Source organism: Bos mutus, chromosome 22 (assembly GCF_027580195.1).
Source record: "Bos mutus isolate GX-2022 chromosome 22, NWIPB_WYAK_1.1, whole genome shotgun sequence".
NCBI lineage: Eukaryota > Metazoa > Chordata > Mammalia > Artiodactyla > Bovidae > Bos > Bos mutus.
The window spans coordinates 48,689,987-48,702,194 of record NC_091638.1 but is presented as its reverse complement, the minus strand read 5'-3'; the positions used below and the strand labels follow the sequence as shown (position 1 = coordinate 48,702,194).

Genomic DNA, 12,208 nt, shown 5'->3' with positions numbered 1-12,208 from the left:
AGGCACAGCCTGAGTGTGGAGGGACTGTCTTCTACTTGTTAAAAAGTAACGTTTACTGTGGGCTTCTCTGGCGGCTCAGCAGTAGAGAACCCGCCTGCCAGTGCTGGAGATGCGGATTCCATCCCTGAGTCGGGACGGTCTCCTGGGGGAGAAAGTGGCAGGCCGCTCCAGTGTTCTTGCCTGGGATAATCCCATGGACAGATTATGAGCTGGCAGGCTCCAGCCCATGACGTTGCAGAATCAGACAGAAATTTAGTGACTAAACAACAAACAATGTTTATTGTAGGCAAGAGTCAAGAATAAGATACTTAATTCCAAGTATCTCATTTCCTGGACGACTTCTGGCCATAAAATCTCATCATAAACCAGATGTGTTTACCCACCTTGGCCAGTGTCACTTAGCCCAGTATCTGCTGCCTGCTGATGGTCACCTGCCCGCCCCACAGGTGCCCTGCAGGTTCCCCTGTCTCCTTGCTTTGAGCAGGCCACGCTCCCACTCCCCCCAGATCCCAGGCCGAAAGACAGCTGGAAGTCTGTCTGCGTCATCCCCCACCCCTCTGTGTGTTTTCCACCCCAGTGCCCCTTTCTCCACACTGTCACCAAGACATCAGCTCCCCTCCCTTGGCCCTTGGGACTTTCCCTCATTTGACCGCTCTGCTGTTCCCCACTGCCTGCCGGCCCGTAGCTCATTCCTGCACTTGGGGGTGGGGTCCTGCCTTCCTACCTGCTTCCCATGCCTTGACTCTCCCAGCCCAGAAGGCTCTCCCCTTGCTCTTTGCAGATACGAGTTTCATCATGATCGGAGGCTTAGTTCAAGGCACCACCTTCCCCTACTCCCAGCCATCCCAGAGGCCTTCTCAGGGAACCCTGTGCCCTGCCTTCTCTTTTCCAAGAGGAGCTCCCAGAGCCAGACTAGGCGTTGCGGGGCCTTGCTGGGTCACTCCAGGGAGCTCCCTGGTCGCTTCTATGGGTGGCAGAGATCTCCCTCCTGGAGGCTGAGCCCCTGCAGCCTTGTCTGTCCTCAGGGGGCCTGGCCCACACCTCGGCGGGACCCCGCCATACTGCTCGCTCCATGCTGCCAGCCCCGGTGCTGATGGCCATTTTCTGAACACCGTAGGTCTGCCTGGACAACACAGTGACCACAGAGAAAGAGTTGGACACAGTGGAAGTGCTAAAAGCAATTCAGAAAGCCAAAGAGGTCAAGTCCAAATTAAGCAACCCTGAGAAGAAGGTGAGTCTTCGTGTGGGAGGTGGAGGAGTGGAGTCCTGGCCCTGCCACCCTGGCCTCCCGCCGGCTGTGTGTCCCTATCCGTTCTCATCTGTGAGATGGGGGTGGCCATCGGACCTGCCTCGTGGGGTTGCTGAGGGTTAGTCGAGGTCCTCCCTGTCCCCAGTGTTTGTTTGCGAGCACCATTAGCTCCTCACGTCTCTGGCTCTGCCCAGTTCTGTTCTCCTGGATCTTTCACCTCTGCCCGGCTGACTCAGCACTCCCCCTCAGGTCAGTGAGGATTCTCGGCTCTCTGCTGCCCCCTGTGTCAGACCCAGCAGCTCCCCACCCAGCGCGGCTCCCACCTCTGCCTCCCTGCCCCAGCCCATCCTCTCCAACCAAGGTAACCGTGTATGTGTGTATGTGTGTGTCTGCCTCCCTGACGGAGCTGCACAGGCCCTGCCCGGGCCCCCAGCTGGGCTGGGGTTGGGGGAGCGGGTTTGGATGCAGGGAGGGCACGGTGCTGTTTGCACACCAGCCCCTCCTGGGGAGGCGCATGGCTGGGGGGTGCCTGGCTTGATTTCTCAGTTTGTTCAGTGAAGACTCCCCATTGCTCTGACACCCACATCCAGTTCCTCTAGGGTACTGCGGGGTGTGCTCTTTGAACAGGCTCGGGGCTGCTGGCCCATAAGGACCCCAAGCGCCTGCAGGCAGTGTGGGCAGGCTGGCTGCCTGTTAACGAGAAGCCAGGCCTCCTGGTTACTTCCCTGAGTCAGGTGCCCCCGCCCCGTCCCTGTGTGGGGAGTGTGCCTCATTGCCATGGCCCTGTTGGTGACCCAGCCCCGAACGCTGTGTTGGTGGGGCCGAGATGGGCTGTTGGTGGACCCATGGAAGACCAATCCCTTTCACCCACCCACTGTCTTAGCGTTTTCAAAGGGCTTTCACCTCTGAACCCAGGCATCCTCGGAGATGAGTGAGTGAAGCAGGTCCCATGAGTGTCTGCTGGCCCGGCCCCCACGGAAGAGGGGAGGGTGTGCCGTCCCGAGTGGAGCCGAGGCTCGGGACACACAGGAAAGAACGCCGCCCGCCCGGGCTCCTGGAGTTGGAGAACTTGGTGTGAGGTCTTGGGAAAACAGTTTGACCCTATGTTTCAAGAGCCAGAAAAACGTTCCCACCCCTTGACTTGGTAACCCCGCTGGTGGGGATTTTATCTTAGCGGGTTAAGATAACAGGGAAGGGGGAGGTGAAATGCTCGGCGCAGCGCTGTTTCTGCCAGCAAAACATGGGCCATGGCGGGCGTGAGAGAGAGGGAGGGAGTTTAAGCCGCGGTCCGGAGTGCCCTGCAGCCATTACCGCCGAGAGGGGAAGGTGGGATATGAAGAATGCTGGGTTCAGTCAGAGAGCCTGGGCCGGGCAGCTCACCAAGGTCACAGCCGTGGATGTGAGCCAGAGTGTGGGCGGGGCATGTCGGTGCCAGAGTCGCCATCTGTTTGCGTTAGTAACATTCTTGATTGAGAAGTTCTGGTTTTCTATTTCTTTTTTTTTTAATGTAAAAGGGGAGGGGGCCTGTATCACTTTGAAGATGCTTCCCTGACCTGTCTCCTGTCAGGAGGGCCAGAGCCCTCCTCAGGCCCGCTCCCTGCCTCCGGCCCTACGGCCTGCAGGGGGTCTGCGTGGCTAGGCTCTGGGGACCGGGAGGTGCGGCTGGCCCGCCCGGCTGGGGACCCGCCAGTTCTCAGTCTGCCCTTGTCAAGGCAAGGAATCAGTGAGTGTGAGCAGGCGAGTGAGCTGTGGGTGGCAAGGGAGGTGTCTGCCCCCCACAGTTGCAGTTGTGGGGGGCCCCCCTGTGGCGGCGAAGCCTCTGCAGCAGCCAGAACCAGACTCAGTCCCCTTCTTCACCGCCCCGCTCCGGGGGCACCATGCAGTGGCTCACTGTAGCCTCCCCTTCCTTTCCCAGTCCTTGTACTGGACATTTAGACGTTGTCTCCAGATCCTCTTATAAATAAAACTGCAGTGGATGTCTCTGTGTGCACATCTCTTTCCTTTTGGTGAGAAACAACAAAGGTTGGGCCCCGTCTAGGGATTCTGATGTCCCCTGTCCCGTCCCCTGAGTGGCCCTTTCTGACCAGTTATTTGTACAGACCACAGTCCAGGAAGGAAGCAGAAAGACTGTCCCTGTTCACATTTCCTCAGCTCCAAACAGGGTTTGGGAGGGTAGTGACAGGAAAATACTGGTTTTTATTGCTAATGTGGAGGAATCCACGGAAATTTGTGTTCAACCATGTGCTGCTGGACCTTGCCTGTGTGGGCAAGGATTTCTTCTGCAGGGAGCAGCTTTGCTCCCAGCCCGCTTTTGTAGAAGTGGACATACTTGTGAGTAAGCTGTCCCCCACCCCCTACGCCCGGAGGCCCGCCAGGAGGGGACTATCCAATAAACACAAGGCCTCTGGTCACCTCAGGACCTGCTAGCCCAGCTTGTTGGAGCCATGGAGGGTTGTGGCCACGGGGACTGATGTGGGAAGTGTCGGAGTTGATTCTCCAGCCAGGCCAGGTCCAGGGGCTGAGAGGAGGCTGTAGAGACGTGGTTAGGAGAGCAGGCGCCTGGCCTGGGTGCCCTGAGTTTACATCGCAGCTTCCCTGGCTGTGGTCCCTGAAGCAGCTTGTCGCCTCCAGAAGCTCTGTTTTCTCTACCCTGCTTCATCGACTCTAAGATGCACGCACTCCACCTTCTGCCTCTGAAGCTGAGAGGCAGCTGTCAGTCAGTGCGTCTCGTAGTTGCTGTCAGCCAGCTGGTGTTCGTGATGGAGTTGTGGGAACACCTTCCGCGGACGCCTGCTAAGACCAAGATGGCGCCACATCCACGCATCTTAGATTTGATGAGCTGTGGTAAATAACGGAGGCGTGCATGAGCTGACGCTGGGAAGCACTTGGCGCTGCTGCTGGTCCATCAGAAGCGGTCAGTAAGGGCTCCCCGCCTGTGTGTTTGTTGGAGGGTTTCCAGGTGACCAGGACAGTCCCCTGAGAAACTTGGAGCCTCTTGGGAAGCTGAGCAGTACCCCCAAGGGAGTTTGGGGCATTTGTGAAAGAGAGGTCTGTCTAGAGCAGAGAGGATTTTGCTCTGGAGGTGTATGTGAGGTGACTCTCAAAGGATGGTAGGATCTGAGCACGTGAGGGAGGAGGGGGTGGGTTCCGGGAGAGAATAGCATGCCTCATGCCTGGCTGTGTGCCTGCCGCCCTTCCTGCCTGTGCACAGCCCCTGCTGCTTTGCTCTGGGTGGGGTGGGTCTGGATTTGGACCATCTGCCTGCCCAGCCCATGAGTAGAGGACCTGGGCTGTGCAAGTTGTCCTGACCCCAGGCCGCAACTGAGCTGGACAAGGGTGTGGGGCTCTGTGAGCTCTCTTTGAGTCATTTTGTTGGGCCGTGGTGACTGGTAGTAAAGCCAGGCGATGGAGGCGAGCCCTGGCCTCCTCGAAATTTTGGTGGAATTAGGGGTTGACACCCAGCATTCATCCAACCAGCTGCATTTAGGAGAAAGTTAAAAAACATTTTATCCTCAACCGGTCTAGAAAATGTTTGGAGTGAAATAATGGACCCAGATGAGCTGAATTCATACAACAACCTCAGCAGGCTTTAAAAACGGCCTGAATGAGTCAGAGTGTGCTATCCATTGCCGGTGGCCTTGGGGAGAGTCAGTGGGATGTGTCCTGTGGGAAGCTGGGCCTGGGTTGTCCTTGCCAGCCCCGGAGGAAACCCGAGCCAGCAAGCAGGCCCGGCCTTCTGATGAGGGGTCCGGGACTCCTGGATCCGCAGAGCTTCCCAGGGCTGTTGGGTGGCAGGGTGGAGAGGCTTCAGCTCTGTCCCCAGGAAGAGGCTCTAGGAGCAAACGCGTGTAAGACTCCTGGACATTTTGCCAAACTGCTGTCTGAACGGGCGGGGCAGCTCGCCCCGCAGTGCCTGCCTCCGCCCAGTCAGGCCACACAGCCTGACCTTTGCTGAAGTGAGAGGCAGAACTCTCCCTTCTCGGATGGTTCGGAGGGTGAGCTTGGTCTTGTGTCACGCCCATTGGCTATTCTTTTGTGGAATGTCTATTCGTTCTTTGCAGCCTCCTAGTGGGATTTCTTTCCCCCATTTTTTGTTATCTGTAAGAACATTTTATAGATTAAAGATACAAGCCTTTGACAAATACTGTGAGCACTTTTTTCTCATTTCATTCAAGTTTGTTTTTCTTACAGAAGTTTAGTTTTTATATAGTCACACCTCAAGTTCTTCCTTTGGATTCAGGCTCAGAAATTCCCGTCCTGAGATTAGATGAGCAGGCGTTCGTTCTTCTAGTTATTTTAAGGTTTTGGTTGTAACATTTTCTTCTGTAATCCACTTGCCTGGATTTGGGGGGTCTGATTAGCCCCCAGCCATGCTGTAGCCCGAGGACACAGCCCCATTTGTTGAATGGCTGCTCTCCTGCCCCGCCTGCCCCACCCGCCTGCCCCTGGTCTCTCTAGGAATCATGTTCGTGCAAGAGGAGGCCCTGGCCAGCAGCCTCTCATCCACCGACAGTCTGACTCCTGAGGACCGGTCCATTGTGGGAGGATGCTCTGATTCCTTGGAGTCCATCCCTGCGGGACAGGTAACCTCCTCCTCCTCCTCCTCCCCGGGGTTGGTGGTCCTGTGGCCCGCTCTTCTGCCTCCAGCTGTCTGCAAATAGGAGGTGGCCGGTCTGGAGTCATGGCGGATGTGGCCAGTGCTTGGGGCACTCTGCTGTGTGGTTCAGGGTCTGTTCGGTTAGCATCTGTGTGTCTGTCTCTCTCTCTGGGCTGATGGGGTTAGGCAGTTTTCTCTCGCTGGGTCCTGAGGGGCAAAGCTAGGTAACCCTTAGTGCCTGTGAACAGACTTCCTGAGGAAAGCAGTTCAAAAGGTCCTGGGGGGGCTTGTTTGTGTTCCAAACCCATCAAGAAGTTTCTCCCCTGCTGTCTGGCACCTCTGGGCCATTTTGCCCATTTCTACCTGTCAGCCTGGGGACATTGTGACTTTGTTACCTCCTCTGTGGCTGCTGCTGAGGGTCCCTGAGCTAATTCCTGTGTCTCGGGAAGAAAGAGGCCGGCAGGTGTGCGAGGGGCTCGTTTGCTGTGTGTGGGGGGAGTGTGCTTGGTTTCTGAGCCTTCCCAGCCCTGTCTTTGCTCACCAACACAGTCATGCCCTGTCGCACTGGGGCAGTGGGCAGTTCTGCTCTGTCCCAACACTCTCCCTTCACCCAGGGTCACAGTAGGAGGCTCCTGAGCCCTAGGTCTTCTCTGCTGCCCAGAGACCACTGGGAGGCCTTGCCAGGCCCTACACAGCCTCTGCTCACCATGTCCTCTTCTGGCCCAACACCAGATTGGTAGGCAGTCCACGTAGACTCTCTGGTATGGCACTCTGCTCACCATGTCCTCTTCTGGCCCAACACCAGATTGGTAGGCAGTCCATGTAGACTCTCTGGTATGGCACAGGGAACATTCAGGTGCCAGACCCAGAGGCACAAGCTGAGCTGCAGAGGGTGAGAGGCTCTGGTCCAGAGGTTGGAAGCATGGACTGGAGTCAGACCCAGGTGGGAACCTCAGCCCTGCTGTGCATTGGCGGGGTAACTGGGTGACTCTCTGTCTCTTGGGGCCCCGCGATCCACCACGAGGTGGAGTGCGGATAGCGAGGCGCTTCCTGCAGGGCCATGAGGGAGGGCTCAGGGCTGGTACCTGGTTCAGGGCGTGGCTGAGCAGCTGGGGGCTGACCCTGTTTCCTTTCCTGGCAGGCACCTTCTGATGATTTAAGGGACGTGCCGGGAGCTGTTGGCGGTGTGAGGTAGGGAAGACACCGTTGGAGAAGACACTCGGGGCCTTCTGTGTGTGCTCAGCGTGGGCTGGTAGTAGCCAAGATTGTGTGAAAAATCTGTTCACGGAAGTTGCATAGAATTAGGTCTTCCTTTGAATAAATAAACAGATGAAATGGGCTCTGGTCTGTTTCACAGTTCTAATCCCTAAATTTTGCTTTTCACAAATGTTACCCTGTACTAGGGGTCAGCATATCAAGGCCAGTTTAGTCCATTGCCTGTTTTGTGCAATCTGTGATTTTAAAATGATTGTTCCAGTCTTCTTTTTTAAAAAATTTATATATTTTTAAATGAGACAAAGGTGATTTAATTACAACAGGTACAATTCACAAACAAGATTGACATCTTAACCCATTAGACACCTGACAACAAAGAAAGAAAGATACATAAAGCAAAAATCAAAAGAAGTATAAGGGAAAAGAAAAAAATATATAATCATAGTGAAACATATTAGCATTTCTGTGAGAATACTTTATTAAATGTAGGGAAAATAACAGGAGTGTCTTGAATAATGTCATCAATAATTAAACTGTAAGAGATTTGTATTTATATTAATTTGTGTTAATCTTATATCCTACATGAATACATTTAAAATTTTGTATCTCATACATTGTTATTAGATGTCCATAGGACATTTAAAGAAACTGGCAAAAAGATAAACATTACTAAATTTCAAAAAGTAGAATTCTTTTTTGTGTGTGATTCAGTTACACAAATACAGACAGACTGTTTCTGAAATTATTTTCCATTATAGGTTATTACAAGATTCTGACTAGTTTCCTATGCTGTACAGTAAACCTTTGTTGCTTGTTCATATCTATTTTTTTAATAGAAATCTAACATTTTATTCATACTAAGTTAAGTGGAATCAAAATGTTGTAAATTTTTTACTTAGGCAAAAATTCATAAGTCTAAATTCTAAATAGTTTCTAAAATATATATAATGGATTCTTTATGTATAAAAGCTTTGTTTTTTCTAATTTCATTCCTTTTTTATTATTAAACTTTATAATTTATTTTGGAGTTTAGCTGATTATCATTGTGATAGTTTCAGGTGGACAGCCAAGGGACTCAGCCATACATATAGATGTATCCATTTTTGCCCAAATTCCCCTCTGATCCAGGCTGCCACATAACATTGAGTTCCCTGTGCTATACAGTAGGACCTTGCTGCTTATCCATTTTAAATTTAGCAGTGTTTACATGTTTATCCCAAACTCTGCAACTGTCCCTTCCCCTCTGGCAATTCTCCAAGTTCTCCAAGTCCATGAGTCTGTTTTCCGTTTTTCAGATAAGTTCATTTGTATCATTTCTTTTTAGATTCTGCATATAAGGGTTGTCATATGACATTTCTCTTCGTCTGTCTGACTCATTTCACTCAGTAAGACAATCTCTAGGTCCATCCATGTCGCTACAGATGCAATTATTTCATTCTTTTTGGACTTGGTTGACTGTTTCCTTTCTGATGTTACGGAAATTTTCAGCTATTTTCTCTTCAAATAATTTCTCAGGTGCTTTCTCTCTTCTCCTTCTGGGACCCTTACAGTGCGAATGTCTGTGCGTTTATTGTTGTCCCAGAGGTCTCTTGGGCTGTCTTCGTTCATTTTCATTCTGTTTTTCTGTATTCTGTTCTGCGGCAGTGATTTCCACTATGCTCTCCTTCAGGTCGTTTATCTGTTCGGCCTCAGTTATTCTGCTGTTGAGTCCTTCTAGTGTGTTATTCATCTCTCTGTGTGTGTTCTTTAGTTCTAGGTCTTTGGTAAACATTCCTTGCATCTTCTCATTCTTTGCCTCCATTCTTTTTTCTGGAAGGTTGCCTATCTCCACTTCATGTAGTTGTTTTTCTGGGGTTTTATCTTGTCCCTTCATCTGGGACATAGATTTCTGCTTTTTCAAGCTGATTAACTTTTCTGTAATGCGGTTTTTGTTTTAGCTGCTGTGGGACTATGGTTCTTCTCGCTTCTTCTCTCTGCCCTCTGATGGAGGAGGCTAAGAGGCTTGTGTAAACTTCTGTTGGGAGGGCCTTGTTGTTGTTCAGTCGCTCAGTTGTGTCCAGCTCTTTACGACTTCATGGACTGCAGCATGCCAGGCTTCCCTGTCCTTCACTATGTCCAGAGTTTGCTCAAACTCAGGTCCATTGAGTCAATGATGCCATCCAACCATCTCATCCTCTGTCATCCCCTTCTCCTCCTGCCTTCAGTCTTTCCCAGCATCAGAGTCTTTTCCAATGAGTTGTCTGTTCGCATCAGGTGGCCAAAGTATTGGAGCTTCAGCATCCGTCCTTCCAGTGAATATTCAGGGTTGATTTCCTTTAGGATTGACTGGTTTGATCTCCTTGCAGTCCAAGGGACTCTTTCAAGAGTCTTCTTCAGCACCACAGTTCAAAAACATCAATTGTTCAGTGCTCAGCCTTCTTTATGGTCCAGCTCTCACATTCGTACATGACTGTTGGAAAAGCCATAGCTTTGACTGTACAGACCTCTGTCGGCAAAGTGATGTCTCTGCTTTTTCATATGCTGTCTGGGTTGGTCATAGCTTTCCTTCCAAGGAGCAAGTGTCTTTTAATTTCATGGCTGCAGTCACCGTCCACAGTGATTTTGGAGTCCAGGAAAATAAAATGTGTCACTGTTTCCATCGTTTCCCCATCTGTTTGTCATGAATTGGTGAAACTGGATGCCATGATCTTCATTTTTTGAATGTTGAGTTTTAAGCCAGCTTTTTCATGCTCGTCTTTCACCTTCATCAAGAGGGTCTTTAATTCCTCTTCACTTTCTGCGGAAAGGATGGTGTCATCTGCATATCTGAGGTTATTGATATTTCCCCCAGCAATCTTGATTCCAGCTTGTACTTCATCCAGCCCAGCATTTCGTATGATGTACTCTGCATATAAGTTAAATAAACAGGGTGGCAATATACAGCCTTGACGTCCTCCTTTTCGCATTTTGAACCAGTCTGTTGTTCCATGTCTGGTTCTAACTGTTGCTTCTTGACCTACGTACAGATTTCTCAGGGGACAGGTAAGGTGGTCTGATATTCCCATTGCTTTAAAAAATTTCCACAGTTTGTTGTGATCCACATGGTCAAAGACTCTAGCGTAGTCAGTGAACCACAAATAGATGTTTTTTCTGGAATTCTCTTGCTTTTTCTATGATCCAGTGGATGTTGGCAATTTGATCTCTGGTTCATCTGCCTTTTCTAAATCCATCTTGTACATCTGGAAGTTCTCAGTTCATGTACTGTTGAAATTTGGCTTGACGGATTTCGAGGATTACCTTGCTAGCATGTGAAATGAGTGCAAGTGTGCAATAATCTGAACTTTCCTTGGCATTGCCCTTCTTTGGAATTGGAATGAAAACTGACCTTGGCCAGTCCTGTGGCCACCGCTGAGTTTTCCAAATTTGCTGGCATATTGAATGCACTACTTTAACAGCGTCATCTTTTAGGATTTGAAATAGTTCAGCTGGAATTCCATCACCTGCACTAACTTTGTTTGCAGTAACGCTCTCTAAGGCCTACTTGACTTTGCATTCCAGGATGTCTGGCTCTAGGTGAGTGACCACACCATTGTGGTTATCTGGGTCATTAAGACCTCTCTAGTGTAGTTCTTCTGTACAGTAAGGTAACTCAGTTATACATACATACACATGCTTTTTCGTGTTGTTTTCCGTTATGGTTATCCCAGGAGATTGGATCTAGTTCCCTGCACTGTATGTTAGGGCTCTGTTGTTCATCCATCCCTTTTTGCCTTAGCTGGGTCTTCGTCGCAGTATGTGGGCTTTCTCTAGTTGCAGCTCTTGGTCTTGTTGCGGAGCATGGGTTCTACTAAATAGTTGAGGCTACAGGTTCTCTAGTTGTTACCAGCTGGTTTAGTTGCCCTGTGTCACATGTGATGTTAGTCCCCAGCCAGGGATCTAACCTTCATTCCCTGTGTTGGAAGGCAGACTCTTAACCACTGGCCCACCAGGGACATTTGTATTGGTTGTACATATCAGAGTTTGCGCCTGCTAACCTGGAACTCCCTGTCCATCTCTTCCCTCCTCCCCTCGCCCTTTGCAGCTAAAAGGCTGCTCTCTGTATCTGTGAGGCCGTTGTTGGCAGGTCTATTTGTGCCTTTTCCCCCTCCCTGTTTTATTTTCTGTCACTGTCTCTTCACCTGTCTGTCTCTCTATCCCTCTTGCACCCCGCTCCTTTCTATTTCACTCCCTCTATTGATCTCTCTTTCTCTGCCTCTCTTTCTTGCTCTCTTTCTCCCTCCCTCTTTCTTGGTCTTTGTCTCTCTCCTGCTCTCTCTGTCTCTCTGACCCCCACCACCCGCCCCTCTCTGCCTCCCTCCTTCCCTTTTTCTTTTTCTGTCTTGCTCTGTCTCCCTCCCTTCCTCCCACACACACACTTTTTCTCTCTGTCTCTTTCCCTACTCTTTCTCCCTTTTTCTCCCCCTCTCTGTCTGTCTTTATCCCTCCCTCTTTCTTTCTCTGTTTCTCTTTGCTTCCTACACTCTTCTCTTTGTCCCTCTCTGTCTCTCTTTGTCCCTCCCTCTCTGTCTCTCTCTTTGTCCCTCTCCCTCCCTCTTTCACTGTCTCCCCCTCTGTCTCCTTCCCTACATCTGTCTTGGTCTCTCCGTGACTCTCTCCCTGTCTCACTCTCTTTCTCTATCTCCCTCTTTTCTCTCGGTCGCGCTCTGTTACACCCTGCCTCCCACTCTCTCTCTCTGTCTCTCTCCCTTTCTGGTTTTTTGCTCCCTCTCTCTCTCCTTTCCCCTCTCCCACTCTCTCTCTCTGTCTCTCTCCCTTTCTGGTTTTTTGCTCCCTGTCTCTCTCCTTTCCCCTCTCCCACTCTCTCTCTCTGTCTCTCTCCCTTTCTGGTTTTTTGCTCCCTGTCTCTCTCCTTTCCCCTCTCCCACTCTCTCTCTCTGTCTCTCTCCCTTTCTGGTTTTTTGCTCCCTGTCTCTCTCCTTTCCCCTCTCCCACTCTCTCTCTCTGTCTCTCTCCCTTTCTGGTTTTTTGCTCCCTCTCTCTCTCCTTTCCCCTCTCCCACTCTCTCTCTCTGTCTCTCTCCCTTTCTGGTTTTTTGCCCCCTGTCTCTCTCTCCTTTCCCCTCTCCCACTCTCTCTCTCTGTCTCTCTCCCTTTCTGGTTTTTTGCCCC

General features: G+C 50.8%; 1 protein-coding gene across 2 annotated transcripts in view; it reads left to right on the top strand.

Annotated features, from left to right (window-relative positions):
- Positions 1-12,208, top strand: part of NISCH (nischarin) — a 62,691-nt gene that overhangs the window by 18,830 nt on the left and 31,653 nt on the right. Inside the window, exons 12-15 of one of the 2 annotated variants that reach the window (XM_070360061.1) lie at positions 1,118-1,231; positions 1,499-1,610; positions 5,708-5,832; positions 6,988-7,037. In XM_070360061.1, the coding sequence (XP_070216162.1) occupies positions 1,118-1,231; positions 1,499-1,610; positions 5,708-5,832; positions 6,988-7,037 (401 nt within the window). Of the gene's footprint in view, positions 1-1,117; positions 1,232-1,498; positions 1,611-2,164; positions 3,230-5,707; positions 5,833-6,987; positions 7,038-12,208 lie in introns of those variants that run through there. The other variant, XM_070360062.1, reaches the window with a different exon arrangement.